General features: G+C 37.4%; 1 protein-coding gene across 4 annotated transcripts in view; it reads left to right on the forward strand.

Moving 5' to 3' along the window:
- Window positions 1-20,384, forward strand: part of RC3H1 (ring finger and CCCH-type domains 1) — a 91,420-nt gene that overhangs the window by 52,129 nt on the left and 18,907 nt on the right. For 3 of the 4 annotated variants that reach the window (XM_082612060.1, XM_082612059.1, XM_082612062.1), the window contains exons 6-13: window positions 583-783; window positions 5,198-5,330; window positions 10,919-11,037; window positions 12,386-12,498; window positions 15,278-15,559; window positions 15,872-16,086; window positions 18,328-18,698; window positions 19,195-19,362. In XM_082612060.1, coding sequence (XP_082468186.1) covers window positions 583-783; window positions 5,198-5,330; window positions 10,919-11,037; window positions 12,386-12,498; window positions 15,278-15,559; window positions 15,872-16,086; window positions 18,328-18,698; window positions 19,195-19,362 — 1,602 coding nt within the window. The remainder of the gene's footprint in view (window positions 1-582; window positions 784-5,197; window positions 5,331-10,918; window positions 11,038-12,385; window positions 12,499-15,277; window positions 15,560-15,871; window positions 16,087-18,327; window positions 18,699-19,194; window positions 19,363-20,384) is intronic. The other variant, XM_082612061.1, reaches the window with a different exon arrangement.

Raw genomic sequence — 20,384 nt, forward strand, 5'->3', positions numbered from 1 at the left:
CTATTTCTGAGATTTTGGATCATCTTTACTGTCACTACTCTGAATTCTTTTTCAGGGGTTGCCTATTTCGTCTTCATTTATTTGGTCTTGTAGGTTTTTACCGTGCTCCTTCGTCTGTAACATATTTTTTTGTCGTTTCAGTTTTTTTTTTCATGGCTAGGGCTGTATTCCTGTCTTACGGGTTGTTTTGCCTGAGGGGTCCAGCACTGGTGTTTGCAGGCCATTGGGTAGAGTGGGTCTTGGTGCCTAGATGAGGACCTCCAGGAGGCCTCACCCCAATTAATATTCCCTGGGGTCTGAGGTTCTCTGTTAGTCCAGTGGTTTGGACTCGGTGCTGCCACCACAGGAGCTCAGGCCCGACCTCCGGCCCAGTCGCTGGGGGTTCCTCCTGTCCCCTCAGGGGACTGGTGCCTGGTAGGTGCCCTAGTTGTACCAAGACACGAATTCCACATCCTTCTAGTCCGCCATCTTGACTCCCTTTCTTCTCTTCAAAGTATTTTTATATCTCTCTGTAGTCGTATAAAGTATAAGCCCAGTTTGTTTCTTACCTGACTCATTATGAGATTACGTGTGTCTTCCTAGGTCACCAAACGTGATGAAGACTCTTCTTTGATGCAGCTGAAAGAAGAATTTAGAACCTATGAAGCTCTGCGGCGAGAACATGACTCCCAGATAGTGCAGATTGCTATGGAAGCAGGCTTACGAATTGCACCAGACCAGTGGTCCTCATTGCTTTATGGAGACCAGTCTCACAAATCTCATATGCAGTCCATTATTGACAAGGTAGACCCTTTTTTGTTCCTTATTTCTTGGACTAATCATGGAGTTTTTTTAATTCATTTATTTAACAAGTGTATATTTAAGTGAATCCTGTATGTCAGGCTCTTATAAATTATATTCTCTGTAGTTGAGTGTCATGTCATAACCAGTCACATCATGATAGCAGTTTGTTCATGTAAAGGTTTTTTAAATTGAGGTATAATTGACATTGTTCATATAAGATTTGATTTAATTAGTTTTAATGCTTTATCCAGTGCTGGCTCACATTCCTGTGACAGTCTCCTATCTCTATTTTTTCATTGCCTTTCTTCCTTCTTTTATTGTTTTCTGAGTTTTGATCACTGTATTAGTTGAATTCATTTTCTAAACGCCTTTATTGTCTTCCTGGAACAGCCATTTAATGGCCTGCAAGATGTATACATTGAGGTTTCTTGTGATTCTTAGCCAGAAAAATTTCACATTGTAAGTTACCAACCATTCTATATTTGATCAAATTTTCAGTAAACCTATTTCTACTTTATTTGTTGTTTGTTATGATGAAAAGATCACTTGAGTACACATGAATTTTAGGTCAGGCCCCACTATTTTTGACTCTAAGAGTTATGTTTAATTCTTTTAAAACTATAGAATAATACTTAAACTGGTTTTGTTGCAGTTCAACATGAAATATGTGAAAGTGCTGTATAAAAATCTTAAAAGTGCCATGTAAATATATTATGTTCAATAATTTTTAAAAATTTTTACTATTTACCTTAATTTTTACTATTTTATCTTAAATCCTTGTAACCATAGAGATGATTAAACATTAGAGTCCACCTTACATTTAATTTAAAGAAATAATGTCAGGACTTCCCTGGTGGCACAGTGGTTGGGAGTCCACCTGCCAATGCAGGGGACACAGGTTTGGGCCCTGGTCCGGGAAGATCCCACATGCCGCGGAGCAGCTGGGCCCGTGTGCCACAACTGCTGGGGCCTGTGCACCTAGAGCCCATGCTCCACAGTGGGGGAGGCCACCACAGTGAGAAGTCCACACACCACAGTGAAGAGTATCCCCCACTCGCTGCAACCAGAGAGGGCCCGCGCGCAGCTGCAAAGACCCAGCGCAGCCAAAAATAAATACATTAAACAAATAAATTTAAAAAAAAAAAGAAATAATGTTAGTATGTAAGAGTAGCCTAAATAAAATAATATTTAACACTTACTGAGAGCTTAGTGTGTGTCTGGTGGTTTTATTTTATTTTTTGATTTTAGTGCGTTAATACTTTGCTCAGAATATTTTAGTTTAATTTTGTTTATGTTAGTTTAGTTTAGTTTCATTCAGTTCAGTTTTTGGCCGCACCACGTGGCTTGCAGAATCTTAGTTCCCTGACCAGGGATTGAATCCTGGCCACAGCAGTGACAGTGCCAAGTCCTATCCACTGGACTGCCAGGGAAAGCTTCCTATCTGGTGGTTTTAAATAATTCATTTAATCTTCTCAGCAGCCCTGTATTATTCCTTTTATACAGAGACAGAGGGAGATTAAATACATTTCTCCAGGATCACGTAGTTAATAAGTGACAAAGCTGGATTTGAACTTGGACATTCTGACTCTAGAATCCCTGCTCTTAACTACTAAACCTCTTTCCAGACTATTCTCCCCCCACCCCACCCCACCCCTTTTTTTTTTGCTATTCCTAAAGGTAGAATTCTTGAAATAAGTAGAAGGTTGATGTCAAAGGAGAGTTAGGAAATGTTTTATAACTGCATGGTGTGTAATTGTCAGTATAATGTGTATTATTTGTTCTGTCCTATAGATACCTTTATCAAAACTTCACCTGCAACTCCTAGGCCTGAAATTATGCAGTGGACTGATTATAACCTTAATCATGATCTTTTAAAGGAGTGGCTTTCTACCTCTGAAGAGAAACTTGACTTGCTTTTATGAAAATTCTACAAGGAGGTTAAATTAACCTTCTTGTCTGAACTGGACTATATAACTAGATGTATATCCTGAAATAATTTTCTCACACCATGAGCAGTAATTTGAATTTAATATCCTAAATCTTCTTACAACAATCTGGTAAATGAAGTTAGCAGTGTGACATCTTATTATTATATAGAGCAATAGAACTTCGTGTGATAATGAAATTGTTCTGTATACATGCATTGTCCAGTATGGTGATCACGAGCCACACTTGGCTATTAAACACTTGATGTGTAACTTCTGTAACTGATGAACTAAAATTTTTATTTTACATACTTAAATTTTTAATAGCCATATGTTGCTAATGGATACTGTATTAGACAGTGCAGATGGAGAATTTATTAAAAGTGATAGGGTGCTTCCCTGGTGGCGCAGTGGTTGAGAGTCCGCCTGCCGATGCAGGGGACGCGGGTTCGTGCCCCGGTCCGGGAAGATCCCACATGCCGCGGAGCGGCTGGGCCCGTGAGCCATGGCCACTGAGCCTGCGCATCCGGAGCCTGTGCACCGCAATGGGAGAGGCCACAACAGTGAGGGGCCCGCGTACCGCAAAAAAAAAAAAAGAGGTGATAGGAAAAGCAATAACCCTAGTAAGTTAATAGTCAAAGAAACATGAAATAACAGTTCACAAACAGGAAGTATATCTAATTGATGGGCTAGTATATCTAATGATGGGCTAGAATTCGGTGCCAATAATAAATATATTTAAAGCAGTGACATGCCAAATATTGCCTATTAAACTGTAAAGAAACATATACTCTCACTCATTGCTGATGGTTTGTAAAATGTATTACAGGTCTTTTTTTTTTTTTTTTTTTTTTTTTTGCGGTACGAGGGCCTCTCACCGCTGTGGCCTCTCCCGTTGCGGAGCACAGGCCCTGGACGCGCAGGCTCAGCAGCCATGGCTCACGGGCCCAGCCGCTCCACGGCATGTGGGATCTTCCCGGACCGGGGCATGAACCCGTGTCCCCTGCATCGGCAGGCAGACTCTCAACCACTGCGCCACTAGGGAAGCCCTACAGGTCTTTTGAGAAACAATTTGTCAGCGAAGCCTCAAAATATTTGTGTACTTTACCAAACCTCCTATTTCCAGGAATTTATTTTAACGGAATAATCCAAACTTTCAAAAAGGTTATGAATGCAAAGGTGTTAATTGCTAAATTATTTACAAAGGATAAAATAAAGGGATGGTTAAAGAAGTTAAGATATATCTGCTCAGAACACTGTTACATGGCCATTAAAATTGTGTCAGGACAGATACTCTCTTCAGCTATTAAGTAGCATTTGATTTCCTTTAAAAAAAAATGTTAGTGAAATATTTTTGTTAAGTCTCAGTGGTAGATATATGGGTATTATTATATTAGACAGTTACTTTGAAGTATTTCATAATAAAAATGGTTAGTTATCTTAAAAATACCTTTGTTATAATATTAATGGTAGGCAAATCCATAAGTTTATAAATAGCTGATTATAAGTATATGAAAAACATGCAAAGATGAAAAAAATTGAATAAAGACATGCCAGCATTTTAATGATTAGTTGTGTTATTCAATGTTTTTTAAAATGTATGCTTTTTAAAAATTTACCTTTTAGAATGACCTTTGGGGGAGAAAAAGTTCCACATGTATATATATATATATTTTTTTTTTTGAGTGAAAGTGAGTTTATTTAGAGAGATATACATTCCATAGGCAGAATGCAGTCAGTCTCAGAAATGAGAGCAGCCCTCATCTATATTAATAAACTACATAGAGAGCTAAACGTTTCCAAGTAAGAACCCTTAGTTAGTATCACATAACCAGTTTTTTTACTTTACAGGTCATATGTATTGACCAGCTTAGGGGAGCTAGTGCAAGTATGTGTGTCATTAAGCCTTAGGAAAATACACAACCTGATAGCTTCCAATAATCCCAAACCAATATAGGATTTTTTGAACTGGAATGAACTTCTCAAATTATTTAGTCCATACAACAGATGGAGTTCAGATAGAGTCTGTAAAGGTTATATCTGATGTCATAATCTTTGGTCCATAACAGAACTTGAATTCAAACACAGTTTGAGTACAGTTTCATTGTTCGTGCTGTTGTATAGCATTATCTCTAGACTGTATTTCCAAATTTCAATTATTTGGAAAGACCCCAAGAGCCAAACTAACACAGTACTGTAAGAACTGGAGATGTAAGAGTATTTCCAAATTGAGGAGGTGAGAAAGATCTCACATTTGAGGAATGTGATGGCAGAGGGAAGAGAGTATACAATTTACCAACCTGTGGATGCAGAGAAGTGCAGGGTTTGTTCAAGTAACAAGTGGTCCAGTCTGGCCAGCGCATGGGATGTGTGGGAGGATAAAAATTAAATATAATTAATTGCAAAAATGGTTGTGATATTGTAAATAATCTTTATTTTAAAAGGATTATCTGGTCTTTGGGGGAAGTTAATATTTACCTTTTTTTAAGTTGCAGACCCCAGCCTCTTTTGCACAAAGTGTTCAGGAACTAACAATTGCTCTCCAGAGGACTGGAGATCCAGCAAACTTGAATCGACTAAGACCCCATTTGGAGCTATTAGCAAACATTGACCCTAGTCCAGGTAAGCCCAGGGGAAATTAACGGACTATCTTATATGTGCCTTAGTGCTATTCAGTGAGTCTTTTAATTATCTTTTGTTACATTTCTCTAGAATTTCCCGGTGTAGTAATTCCAGATCTTTTCTATAGTATTTAAGTTTCTGGCCCCGGTCTTGTCTGTCTCTTTATTACTTCAACTAATATTTATTTAATACTTTTTACTGTGCTGCTCACTTTACCAGCAAAATAGGTTCCCTCTGGGATCCTTTATGTTTCCTCCCTCTCTCATCACAAATGGTGCTCTATTTTTACCATTTTCATCTCTTTTGACAAAACTCAAGTTTTCTCATTTTTTCTGTATCATATGTCCTTAGTTGCATTTTTTTGGTCCCAACTTGACTTTCTCTACGATAATCTTGTTCCATCACATATCCTCCCTTGTGTGTCTACTTTGTCCAGCCATTTCCTGTTCCTTCTCCTTGACCTGAAAATCACCCAACCTTCATTTTTCACTTAATACTTACATCTAGGGTGTGTTAGCTTATATCCTATTGCTGTCCCTGTGTTTATTCCTACTACTGAACTAAAATTCTTTTTTTTTTTTTTGGCGGTACACGGGCCTCTCACTGTTGTGGCCTCTCCCGTTGCGGAGCACAGGCTCCGGACGCGCAGGCTCAGTGGCCATGGCTCACGGGCCCAGCTGCTCCGCGGCACGTGGGATCTTCCTGGACCAGGGCACGAACCCGTGTCCCCTGCATCGGCAGGCGAACTCTCAACCACTGCGCCACCAGGGAAGCCCTGAACTAAAATTCTTAACATTCACTAGTAATTTCCTAGTTTCTAATTCCAAAGATTTCTTCTCAGTCCTTAAATAACTTGATTTGTCTTCAGCATTTGATAATGTTGTTGACCACTTCCTTGATATAGAAACTCTCCTGGTACCTTATCTTTCTGTAGTCTTATGATGCTCTTCTGGCCTGTCTGAATGTTGGTTCTGTCATATTTTGACCACTCTTTCCTCTTCTGCCTCCTACGGAGTAAGCTGGTTGTGTTCTTGGAATTTTGTTTTTTCTGCACTCTTCTTTTGATGATGATGGTCATTCATTCTCAGCATCAGGTATTATTCCTTTATAGATAATAGGCTCCCAAATATCTCTATCACTATTATCTCTTCATCACTCCGGACCTACTTTCCCAAATGCTCTCTGAGATTCTGTATCCTCTCCTCTCCTCAGTGTGTTTCAGGTCAAACTCATCTTCCCTTGATACCTGCTCTTCCTCCTGTCTTCCCTTTCTCTGTAAATGACCTCATTCTCTGAGGTATGTAAGCTTAAAACTTGAGTCTTTTGTCTTGCTTCATATCTTTTCCTTTCACTTGCTCTACATACCATTTCAGACAGCAGGATTTTTTTTTTTTTTTTTTTTAGTTGCATTGGGTCTTCGTTGCTACACACAGGCTTTCTCTAGTTGTGGTGAGTGGGAGCTACTCTTCGTTGCAGCGCGTGGGCTTTTCATTGCGGTGGCTTCTCTTGTTGCGGAGCATGGGCTCTAGGCACATGGGCTTCAGTAGCTGTGGCACGTGGGCTCAGTAGTTGTGTCACACAGGCCCTAGAGTGCAGGCTCAGTAGTTGTGGTGCATGGGCTTAGTTGCTCCGCGGCATGTGGAATCTTCCTGGACCAGGGCTCGAACCCTTGTCCCCTGCATTGGCAGATGGATTCTTAACCACTGCGCCACCAGGGAAGCCCGAGACAACAGGATTTATCTGTTCTTTCACAATATCCCTCTATCCAATGCCTATTAATACTGCCTCAGTTGAGGGCCTCATTCCTTTTCCTGAGACTAAACTTAGCCTTTCATTTTTCTCTACTCTTTTAATTCTTCCTTCTAGTGTAACTGCTGCAAAATGAATCACATCTCAGATCTTATTTTACACTTATTAACTTCTAGTGACACCCCTTTGCTTATAGAATAAGGTTTGGAACTCTTGACCATGACATTCAGAGTAGTAAATTTATTACCAAAATCGCTTAATCAAACCAGGTAAGATCTTTTTTTATGTTTTTATTTTATTACTTTTTTAAAATTTTTTTTTTTTTTGGCTGTGCCACATGGCATATGGGATCTTAGTTCACCGACCAGGGGTCAAACCCAGGCCCAGGGCAGTGGAAGGGCAGAGTCTTAACCACTGGACTGCCAGGGAATTTCCCTAAGATCTATTTTTAGAACACAGTGATTTTTTTTCCCCACTTCTGTGCTTTGATCATTCTGAGCAATCAAAAGAGCACTTCACAAGCTCACTACCTCATCAACACCGATCTATCTACCTACTTCTGTGCCAATATATTCTACTCTCCTTGTGTAATAGTGGATAAACCATGTAACAGTGGATAAACTTCTAGCTAAGGCCACCCTCTCTCCTCATGTACCAATATCATCTTGTCAAATATATCCTTCCAGTATCATCTGTTTCTTATGTCATCACTTTTCTTTCTCTACTAGAGTAGCTCTATCAACATACAAACATTTTATTGTTCCTGTCATCAAAACCCACTTTTTTTTAAATTAATTTATTTAATTTATGTATTATTTTTGGGTGTGTTGGATCTTCGTTGCTGTGCGTGGGCTTTCTCTAGTTGCAGCAAGCGGGGCTTCTCTTGTTGCGGAGCACAGGGTCTAGGCATGCAGGCTTCAGTAGTTGTGGCACGCGTGCTCAGTAGTTGTGGCACACAGGCTTAGTTGCTGCGAGGCATGTGGGATCTTCCCTGACCAGGGCTCAAACCCATGTGCCCTGCATTGGCAGGCTGATTCTTAACCACTGCGCCACCAGGGAAGCCCAAAACCCACTTTTGACACCATTTGTCATCTACCTACGATTCCAATTCTCTCCTTTTTGTAGCACTCTCTTGAATGCAGTCCAATCAGGCATTTATCTCTACCACTCAATCAAAATTGCTTTTGTCAAAGGCACAAGTGACTTCCATGCAGCTAATTCCAAATGTCAATTCTTGGTTCTCTTTGTGTTTGACCTGTTAGCAACATTTAACATTGTTGTTTACTCTCTACTCCTTGTACCACTCTTTTAACTTCCAGGCCACCACACTCTCCTAGTTTTCTTCTTACTTTATTGAACCCTCCTTCTCAGCCTCTTTTGCTGATTTCTTCTCATCTCCATAGCCTCTAGACTTTTTTTTGTTTTTTTCCCATAGCATATCACCTTTTTTTCCCCATAGCCTCTAACCCTTGAAGTGCTTCCAGAATTTAATCCTTGTGTCTCTTTTCTGTTTATACTCATTCCCCAGGTAATCTCATGTAGTGTCTTCAAAGTCTCATGGCTTTAAATATTATTTATATGACTCACACATTTACTATATTTCGTCAATTCTGAAGCTCACATTTTTTTTTCAGATTTTAGCATTTCCGAACTTGGGCTGCATTTGTATAATCAATGACACGTGATAATTAGCAGTCTTTTCCATTTTGGTAGCACATAAAATAATGGTATGTGTTACAGTTCATGGTGTTTTAGAATCTGTGTAACATAGTGTATACAGCCTAGACCTTCTTTCTGAATTCTTTCGTATATCCACCTGCCTGCTCAATATCCAGTAGTTCTACTTGAATATCTAATAAGAATTTCAAAAGTAGTCTGTCCAAAAGTGAGTTCCATCCCCTGTCCCCCACCCACCCACCATTCCTGTTAGTGGCAACTCCATCCTTCCATTTCCTCAGTCCAAACACCTTGGAGATACCATCAACTCATCTTTCTCTCATAAGGTACATCTGATCTATCAGTATATCTTGTAGGCCTTACCTTTAAAATCCATTAGGAATCCATCTACTTATCACCTTCACTGCTACCCCCCTCATCCCTCTTCATAGATTATGGAATAGCCTTCTGATGTCTGTCTGGTTCTAACATAGGAGCCAGAGTGATCCTATTACCCCTCTGCTCAAAAACTCTCCAGTGCTTTCCATCACTCAGTAAAAGCCAGTCTTTTCTATGACCTACCAGGCCTCACATGATCTGGTCTTCCTTTACCTCTCTCCAACTTCTTTTACTCTTTTCCCACCTCATTCATTCCAGATTTCACCTCCGTGAACATGTCAGGCATACTCCCATATTAGGGCCTTTGCACTTATTCTTTCATTTTCCTAGAATGTTTTTCTCCTCATATATCCTAATATATCTACAAGGCACACTCAAACCCTACTTTCAGGTCTTTAATCAAATGTAACCTTCTCAAGGCGGCCTTTTCAGGCTACCCTGTCTAAAATTTTACACATACCTGTCCCACTCCCTTTCCTTGCTCTATTTATTCAACTCAGTATCTAAATACTTTGTATTTTGGTTATTTATCTTATTGATTATCTGGCTTTTCTCCTTGAATAGAATAGAGATTCTTGTTTTGATTGCTACTGCTTCCCTCCCAACTAGAATAATACCTGGAATTTAGTAGGTGTTCATTAAAATACTTTGTTGTATGACTGATCTCTTTACTTTCTCTGCATCTTTATCCTTTTTTCCTGTTGAAATTCCACCTGTCTTTCAAAGCCTAGTTCAAATGCCATCACCCAGAAGTTTTTTAGAGTGTTCCAACAGGAAGTCATTTCTACATATGTGTTCTCGCTTCATTTTATATTTCTTTTAGAGAACATTTCATATTTAGCCCTACAGTTAATTTTTCCTTTATAAAGTCACAGTACTTAACTAAACGAAGAGTGTGTATAGCATAGCTGCTTTATATGATAGCTCTTCTACTAAATTTTTTAAGCATTCTGTTTAGCAATACTTGCTTTACAAAGAATTTCAAAATAGACATTACAAATTGGCTGACTGTAGGCAGTCCACAGTCAAGTTCGTTTGATCCACAAAGTGTTGGTCTGCACTATACTCTAAAGTTTTTAGGTACAAACACTCAAAAACTAGAAATTTTTACATAAAAATCTCAAATTTCAGTTTTACCTAGGAAACAGTGGTGTATCTGCCAGTGTCAGCCTTGCATCTTCACATAACGACAGTCAGCTAAAGTTGAATAGTAACGATAATCTTAGATGTGAGATATACTCTTTTTTTTTCTTTTTTTTTTTTTTTGCTGTACACGGGCCTCTCACTGTTGTGGCCTCTCCCGTTGCGGAGCACAGGCTCCGGACGTGCAGGCTCAGCGGCCATGGCTCACGGGCCCAGCCGCTTCGCGGCATGTGGGATCTTCCCAGACCGGGGCACGAACCCGTGTCCCCTGCATCGGCAGACGGATTCTCAACCACCGCACCACCAGGGAAGCCCGAGACATACTCTTTAACACAATCCCTGTCACTCTTTATTGCTATTTCCAACACTAAGGGTCTGATGACGGTTGCCATTTATTATCTGTCATATTTAATTCCTTTATGTTACCTTCACTGTCCCTGAAGCTATTTTAGATTGTAACCCCTGCTTTAAAAGGATATATTTTTTCCTTTAAGATGATGTTTAGGTGAATAAGCTATTCCATGAATAGCTGTATGAAGCTTAACTTGATTTCACTGAAATGCTGACACTCCTTTACTAATTTAATATTGGGCAGAACATTGAATAACATAGTCTGAAAATTTTTTAAATTTGTTGTGTAGATGCTCCTCCTCCTACTTGGGAACAGCTAGAAAATGGGCTGGTTGCTGTGCGTACAGTGGTACACGGGTTGGTTGATTATATCCAGAATCACAGCAAAAAAGGAGCAGATCAACAGCAGGTAAAGGAGATGTTTGAAACTTAGAAGTAAGCCACTGTGTCTGTCCTTACAGATAAAAACAAAACAGAGCCAACAGGATGACATGAATATTTTTAGACTCCGTAAAAACTAGAAATTAAACTAAAATAAAAACCTATTTTTAACTCCCTGTTCCATTAGACATCATGAAGAATGTAACAAAAATTATAAGATTTATAGTTCAGAATGGTTAGCAGCCAGTTTATTGGATTACCCTAGTAATTTTATCTGACGACATTGAAATTAAATAATCCTTGTTGGTCTAATGTGCTGGAGTCAGTTTTCACATTGGATATAGCAGCATTTGATTCTTGCTAAAGGTTATTCCATTTATATAAAATTATTCTCTTTGGTTACTATTGCACTTCAGTTTGACAATAGATGTCACTTTTTAGTGCTAATGCTGTATCTCTCCAGTACTGTTCACATATTTTGTAAATGCTTTTTCTGCATTAGCATTCAGATATTTTTCATTCATAATGTCTCTTATGACAGTGGGCCAAATTTTCCTCAAGTATTTTTAGATGAAATATATGGCAGTAAAATATAATAGCCTGTGTTATGGCTAGAGTTTTTAATTTTACTCCCAATAATTTCATTTTGCCCTCAGAATTTATGTTAGGTTCAGTACATCTTTTATTTTGTAGCAGTAAGCTTGAGAAATTAAAACTTTGTTATTAATTTATCTGGCTCAGTAAATATTAACAATAGATTATTCAGTATTCCTTTTTTCTTTAAAAGTAAGAAATATTAAAAGTGTTCTAGTAGAATAATATGGATATGCTTTTCCCAATCTAAGCACAGATAAGGGCTTTATTTTATGATTAAGAAATTTAGAAAATTAAAAACTTACTTTTAACTCCCTGTTCCATTAGACATCATGAAGAATGCTACAAAAATAATATTAACTTTTAAGTTCTGCCTCTTGTAGATTTGTAGTGTGTTATAAGGAAACATAATTGTAAGTATAGCTATATTGAACATTGTCCACAACAAATATTAGTAGGCAGTTTAAATATTTGAAAGTCCTAATCTCCAGTGGTGTGCTTGCTGTAAAACGTTGGAGAGAAGATCATAGAGCTCTCATGAGATTGAATCAAGAATTTATGTGATGTTACATGTTTGATAGTTAATATCAGCATATCAGAAAAATCAGGACTCCTTTTTTTTTTTTAAGTAATTTATTTTGCACACTTTCCAGGACTTGTCTGGGCAGTCTAGATAAGTGTATGAGTTAGTCTGAATTATTCATATAGATTATTAAGATCCTAAAATGGCAATGCAAGATTTACATTTTTTTAAATGGCTAATGTTTTAATTTTGATCGTAGCCTCCACAGCATAGCAAATATAAAACATACATGTGTCGAGACATGAAGCAGAGAGGAGGATGCCCTCGTGGGGCCAGCTGTACATTTGCACACTCACAGGAGGAACTGGAAAAGTAAGTGTGAAAATCATCAGACTCAACCTCCAGTAATTTGTTAGAGAATAAGATAGAATTGTTAAGTAGAATAATTTGCTGCCATTGAGAAATATGTAGATGTAGTTGCATTCCCTTTGATGAGTAGGAAATGTTTAGAAAGTAATACAGAATTTAAAAAAAGAAAACCAAAGCAGTTTCTTCACCTTTCATTACATTGTGCCTACAAGTAGGAAGCTACTTGTGGTTAACTGAATCTAAAAGTGATTCATTTTCACTATCTCCTCCCCACCCCCCCAATTAAAAGTCTAAGGATTTTCATCAACTTTAGCTGATTGATTTTAATAATTGAATAATGCATTTCCAATGGAAAAATTTGCCCTTTGCTCTATTCAAGAAATTATTTATTGCCTGGCTCATTTTCACAGATTATTTCAAATTTCAAGGACCAGATAATTTCAATGATGTTAAATTACCAGCACATAGTAGAAAGAAAGGAAAAGCTTCTTAATTGTTTTATAAAACCAGTATAATGCTGACAGTAAATTTGACAAAGCACAATTAAAGAAAACTACAAATTCATCTCACACATTAATATTTTTAAAATCCCAAATATTAAAACTTAGAATTCAGTAATACATTAAAATAGACACCATTACTAAGTGCAAAGGTAGCATACTCTGGGTTAGAGAAGAATGGGTATGATAACCACGTGATCATATCCAAAGATGCCAAAAGGCATTTGAATAATATCCGATGTCCGTGATAGATCAAGATCCCTTAGTAGAACAAAAACATCATAGATGTTTTCCCAACATGATAATTATATCTCAAATCAAAAGCCAGCATGATAGCATGATGCTTAATTGGTATTAGTCTATTAGATTCAGTCTTGTTACAGACAAGAGTAAGGGAAAATTTTCTACTAGTAAAAAATGTTATTTAACATTCTGGAAGTTGTAGCTAATGTATGTAAACAAGAGAATAAAATAGCCAAAATCATTAAATGGGAAAACTCAAGAGAAATACTAGAAACAAAAGAAACAAGAATTTAGTAAGGTAGCAAATCAAAAAATTAGTTTACAAAAATGAAGTACTCTCATATAAACTAGAAAGGGAAACATAACCAGTTAAAAAGTAAGGTGACATTAAGATCCCTTTTGCGTTAACAACAAAAACAAAAAAGATAAACACCAAATAATAAGCTAATAAGAAATAGCCAGGATCTCTTGAATTGAATTAGTAAACTACATAGGAACATAAGAGAAGGGTTAAATAAATAAAGAAGCATACTGTGTTCTTGGATAAGACGTGGCATTATAAAGGTTTTGTTTCCTCTTAAACAGTAAGTTCAGTGAAATCCCAATTAGAATCTTAACGTGATGATTTTGGGAACCTAACAAAATCATTCATTTGGAGAAAAAATATGCCAATAGCCAGGAAAATTTTGGGAAAAAAAGGTCTTCAGCAGGGACTAGACTAATAACTATTAACCTGTTTTATGAGCTAAAGTAAGTATAAAGACTGTGGTATTAGCATAGGAATAGATAGACCAATGAAATACAATAGAAAATCTAGAAAGAGTTCCAGATACATATAGGAACTCAGCATATGTGCAAAAGGTGGCATTTCACTTCAATACCAAAAAAACATGATGATGAAACAACTCTATCCATTTGAAAAATAGGGCTGGATTATTACCTTTACACCAAAACAAATTATAAATTTATCAGATATTTAAATATTTAAAAAGGAAACTATAGAGTACTTAGAAATTTTTGTGGTTGTTATATAATCTTACAGTAGGAAGGATTTTTTATGAATGACACCTAGCATCTATAAAGGAGATCAATAAATTTGATTACGTGAAAATTAAAAACTAAGATAATGGCCCAAACACCACAAACTTAAAAAAAAAAAAAAGTGGGGAAATGACATAGAAAAGGCTGATATCCGCAACATAAAATGAGCTCCTACAAATCTGTAAGAAAGAGAAGAACCAGTAGATATGGATCATGTAAATAAGCAATTCACAGAAAAAACACTAATGACCAGCAAACATGTGAAAACTGTGTTCAAGATCATGAATTGTTAAAGAAATAAAAAGTAAAATAAAACTTGATATTTTTGAACTGTCAAATTGTCAAAGACTGAGGCTAGCCAGTGTTTAATGAGGTATTGAAAAAAGCCTTTTTTTGTTAATCAGTAGTAGTTATAATAGCTTTGGAGCATTATAAGAGTTTCTAACGTGCATACATTAGACTTAATAATTCTGCTTTTGGTTATTCACACAAGTGCAAAGTACATGTACATAATTTTCTGTTATTGCATTGTTTTAATAGCAAAAAATGAGGGACAACCTAAAATGTAATGACATAAAGAAATATTTAAGGTTATGAAGTAGAGGAAAATATTTACTGTGCAGCCATGTATGACCCTATTTCTGTAATTTATAATCTTACAAATGTAAGAATATTAAGCCAGTGTATGGAGTGGAAAAATCTGTATTATATACCAAGCTATTAACAGTAGTTACACCTGATGGGTGGTCTGCCCCCTGCCCCCTACCCCAGAGTGTGTGTGTTTGTGTGTGTGTGTGTGTGTGTGTGTGTGTGTGTGTATACACATACACAAGTTTTCAAGTTGATAGCTAGAGCCAGTGTTTCAAAAGAATTTCTAGAAAATGATGTGCTTGGAATCCTTTCCTTTTTTATCCGTTTCTTAAATACATTTTAGTTCTTGATTTTTAAAAGCTTTTACAGTTTTGGTTTTTGGTGTGTGCCTTGTGCTTTTTATATAGGTTTCGTAAAATGAACAAACGCCTGGTACCCAGAAGACCCCTGAGTGCCTCTTTGGGTCAACTTAATGAGGTGGGCCTGCCTTCAACAGCTATCCTTCCGGATGAAGGTGCAGTGGATCTGCCTAGCAGAAAAACCCCTGCTCTGCCAAATGGAATTGTATCAGCAGGGAGTACAGTAACACAGCTGATTCCACGAGGGACAGACCCCAGCTACGATTCTAGTCTGAAACCAGGAAAGATAGATCACCTGAGCAGTAGTGCCCCTGGATCCCCTCCTGACCTGTACGTTGTTTTTCCTAACTTTTATTTAAAGTTTCTTTATAGACATAAAGTAGAAGGAAGAAAGAATAATCAGTGCTTTGTTTGGGGGGCTTATTTTGTTGTTTTTTATTTCTATTTCCTGTGCCAGTGATTTTTGAGAAACAATTAACATAGGTGACATAAGATCACAGTTTGCAAATTTTGTAGAAGAAATGGCTATTGGAAGAAACCAGTTTCCCAAATTGTGGCAATTTTTTTTACATTTAACAATTTGTGTACATTAGAAGTATTTTCAAGACCTTAAACTTGACTTGCAGAATCTTGCTCCCATAGGCTAGAATCTGTCCCTAAGAGTATTTCTGCCTTGCCTGTTAATCCACATCCTGTACCTCCAAGAGGGCCAACAGACCTGCCCCCTATGCCTGTCACCAAATCACTTCAGATGGTACCACGAGGTTCTCAGTTATATCCAGCACAACAGGCGGATGTTTATTACCAGGATCCTCGAGGAGCTGCTCCACCATTTGAACCAGCACCTTATCAGCAGGGTAATGATCTTTCATTTATGTCACTCACTTTTCTTAGAAGTTATGAGAATGATCTCAAGAGTGATCATATTTTCAGTAATCTCAAAATAAATAAATGCTTTTTTTAACACTTGGAAAAAACCAAGGTTATATGATCAACTAAATAGTATGAAATAAATGAAGTAGCAAAGCTATGAAAAGTAATTCGCCCTGACTACTAAAAGCAGTTGTATATTAAATATGTTTACATATTTATAGAAGTAAGTCATCCAAGTAGACAATGGAAATTTGCTGAGGCCGTATATATTTTCCTGACGAAAATTTTCTTCAAGTACAAAAAAAAGAATTTAATATTACAGTGGATATAAATTAAACACACAGTACATTTTTTTGCTTTTGGTTGTCACCTAATATTTTTTCTAGGCCCTGTAATATATATGAAAAAATGCAAATACATACTTTTAGAGAGTTTATAGTATAGAATCAGTATTAGTAAAGAATAGAAAACTATATGTGTGAGAGTATATATATCTATATATGTGTTTAAAATGAAGTGTTCAGTTGTGGTAGTTAATATTTGTTTGGTAGGAATTAACTACAAGACTCAAGGAAGATCATTGAGAACTTGAGGGATCAAAAGACTTTGTGGAAGGATGCCCTAAGTAGAGGTATTGGGAATAGAAAGGAAAATTTACAAATGGATTGTAAAGATGAGAGTCTAGAGTCAAGGAGGAGTAAAGAGACTTGTTGTTAATCCAGGTGTGACTGTTGAGGTCTGGATTAGTGTGATGGGAAAAAAGAAAGTATTTGAGAAAATAGACAAATGTGGAAAATTAGCCAGTTTTAATGATAATATACCAGGTATGGAGAATGCAGGAGAGGACTTGATTGAGGTTTCACATAATGTAATTCATGTGAAAAAATAAGCAATGATATGTAAACTAAAGTGTTGACTCTCTTTGTCAAAAACAGTATACTGCTATTGTTTTTTCTTTTTTTTTTTTGCGGTACGTGGGCCTCTCACTGTTGTGGCCTCTCCCGTTGCAGAGCACAGGCTCAGCAGCCATGGCTCACGGGCCCAGCCACTCCGCGGCATGTGGGATCTTCCCGGATCGGGGCACGAACCCGTGTCCCCCGCATCAGCAGGCGGACTCTCAACCACTGTGCCACCAGGGAAGCCCCTCCCTCTATTGTTTTTTAAACTGGGATAGATTCAAGGTGTTCTCCATTTCCTTTTATTAATTTCCTATATTAATTTTGAATCAGCAGTGTCTTTTTTGATTTCAAAAAAAGTAGTTTTAAGTTGGCATGGTGTCATTAATACATATAAGAATATGATAAAAGTTGATCTGTGTCTTCCTTTTGACCATTCGTTGCAGGAAAAACCCAACTGCTTTTGTTGAGTTAACCTTAAATATGCTGAATCAGTAAGGGTTCAATTGCAGATATTAGAAATCATTCTGGCTATGTTAGCAGTAAGAGGTTTAATGCAGAGAGTCCTACAAAATCAGTAGAAGCATTGGAAAAGCAGACTTAAGCTAGGCCTCCAGGAATGAGTCCCAGAACTAGTTGCTGAAAGAACCTGTTACAATGAAGCTGTAGAAATAGGAAACTTCTGCCCTAATCGCCAACTTGAGGAGCTCATCAGTTGAGGCAAACGTCTTGAAATTGGGAAGCTACTGCCACGACTGTTGTCTCAAGAACTCTAGGGGACTTCCCTGGCGGACCAGTGGTTAAGACTCTGCACTTCCACCGCAGAGGGCATGGGTTCAATCCCTGGTGGGGAACTAAGATCCCACATACCACACGGCACAGCCAAAAAACAAAGAACTCTAGAGCTATGCAGTTAGCTACTAGATCTGTACCAGCAGAATGGATCTCTTTCCAGTTAACTCAATTTCACATTCAAAACTTACGCAAATGAGTGATCTGTAGAACCTAAGCTTCAGGGAAATATTTTTTTTTTGCTTTTTCAGTGTTTGCAGTATGTTAAGGCACACCAGAAAGATGATCAAATAATTGAGAGAGCCAATTTACTGTTGTAGACTATAAGTAGATTGGTGTTTTCAGTAACTTTTAAGGATAATTTTTGCTTGTTATTTTTCGCAAAGCTAGCCTGACTACATAAGCAGAGGGAAAAACATCTAAAGAAAGGAGTGGATTTTTAATTCTTTAGTGTTGAAATATTTTAAAAGGAGAAGTCTTAAATAGAAAAATAGATTGGCTCATTGTTGCTTTTGGTTCCTCTTTTGTATTGTACAGGTATGTACTATCCTCCACCACCACAATGTGTGTCCCGCTTTGTCCGACCTCCACCATCTGCTCCTGAACCTGGTCCTCCCTACTTGGATCATTATCCACCGTACCTCCAAGATCGTGTAGTAAACTCTCAATATGGCACACAGCCACAACAGTACCCACCTATGTACCCACCACACTATGATGGCCGTCGAGTATACCCTGCTCAGTCTTATACAAGAGAGGAGATTTTCCGAGAAAGTCCTATACCCATTGAGATTCCACCTGCAGCAGTACCATCCTATGTACCAGAATCCAGAGAAAGATACCAACAGATGGAGGGTTACTATCCAGTGGCTCCCCACCCAACTCAGATCAGACCTTCGTACAACAGAGTATGCTGGGTTTTTGGGGTTTTTATTATTATATAGATTTACTTGATTATTGCTAGCAGTGATTTTTTTTTAACCTTTTGCCATGGTAATAACTCTTTGATCAATCAGTTCTTTTTTAAAAGAAAACATCTTCTCTTTTTTCACCTTTTCATAATCTGCATAGGTTGTTTTTTTTTAACTTTTAAAGGGGAAAAAAATTAATACCCCACCCCCGCTAACCCATCTTAGTTTCTGAACATTAGATGATTTTATTAACATTTCTTCATTTATTTAGAAATTATGGTCTCTGACCAAGAGAAAGAAACTTAAGTTTAGCTCTTTGGGAAATCCTGAGAGCTTTTGGGGGTTTTGTTTGGTTTGTTTTGCTTTGTTTTATTAAGTCTTGCTATTTCGGATGTTAAGATGAGTATACAAGCTGCTTATTTAAAATATGTGCTAAGTGAATCAGTGTGTCCTGAAATTCTTTTTCAATTTTTACTCATCTTTGCATTTTCAGGAGCCTCCTTACAGCCGGCTTCCTCCCCCTCCCCAGCCCCATCCTAGCCTAGATGAGCTACATCGAAGACGAAAGGAAATCATGGCACAACTAGAGGAAAGGAAGGTTATCTCTCCACCTCCTTTTGCACCTTCACCAACATTGCCTCCTGCCTTCCAACAAGAGGAAGTAAGCACATCTTTTTTAGTCTCTTTATCAGTTTTTCCTTAATCAGTGATTTATTGTGTCCTATTTAAGTCATCTTCACCTATTCCCAAGGTCACGAGGATATTTTCCTCTAAAAGGTTTATTATTTCACATTTAGATCTACGGTCCATCTAGAATTGATTTTTGTATATAGTGTCTTAGGAGTTAAGATCCATTTTTTCCCCAAAGGATATCTCATTGATCAAGCATCATTTAATGAAAAGACCATCCTTTCCCCAGTACCCTGCAGTCACCTTTATCATAATCTGGTCACCTTTGTCATAGTCAGGTGACTATATGTTTCTGAACTCTATTCTGTTTCATTGATATATTTCTCTATCCTTGTAGCAACACCACATTGTCTTAATGTAGTAGTATTGTTCATCTTAATGTGGTGGTGTATGTTTTCCAGTTTTGGTCTTCAGGATTACCTTTGCTGTTCCTGGTCCTTGGAAATTCCAGACACATTTTAGAATCAGCATGTCGATGTCCACAGAAATATCTGCTGCAGTTTTGATTAGAATTACATTGAATCTCTGGATCTGGGCAGCCCAGTATGGTAACCACTAGCCACATGTGGATAATGATGCTTAAAATGTGGCTAGTTCGAATTCATGTGTGCTGTAAGCATAAAACATATATTGGATCTGAAGGTTTAGTACCCCCCCAAAATATCAATATATTTATATTAATTACATGTTAAAATACTACTTTGGGTGTATTAGATTAAATAAAATATATTGTTAAAATTAATTTTACCTGTTTCTTTTTATTTTTTAATATGGCTACTAAAATGTTTTAGATTACATATGTGGGTCAATTATATTTTCATTGGACAGTGTTGCTTTAGATCCATTTGAGGAGAAGTGACATCTTTCCAATATTGAGTCTCCAAGAACATGGTATACCCTCCACTTCCTTGGATCTTCTTTAATTTTTGTCAATAATGTCATATCTCATATAGTTTTCAGTGTCTTGCACATCTTTCATTAAACTTATTCCTA

This window comes from Mesoplodon mirus (assembly GCF_964341445.2).
Source record: "Mesoplodon mirus genome assembly, chromosome: 3".
Taxonomy (NCBI): Eukaryota; Metazoa; Chordata; class Mammalia; order Artiodactyla; family Ziphiidae; genus Mesoplodon; species Mesoplodon mirus.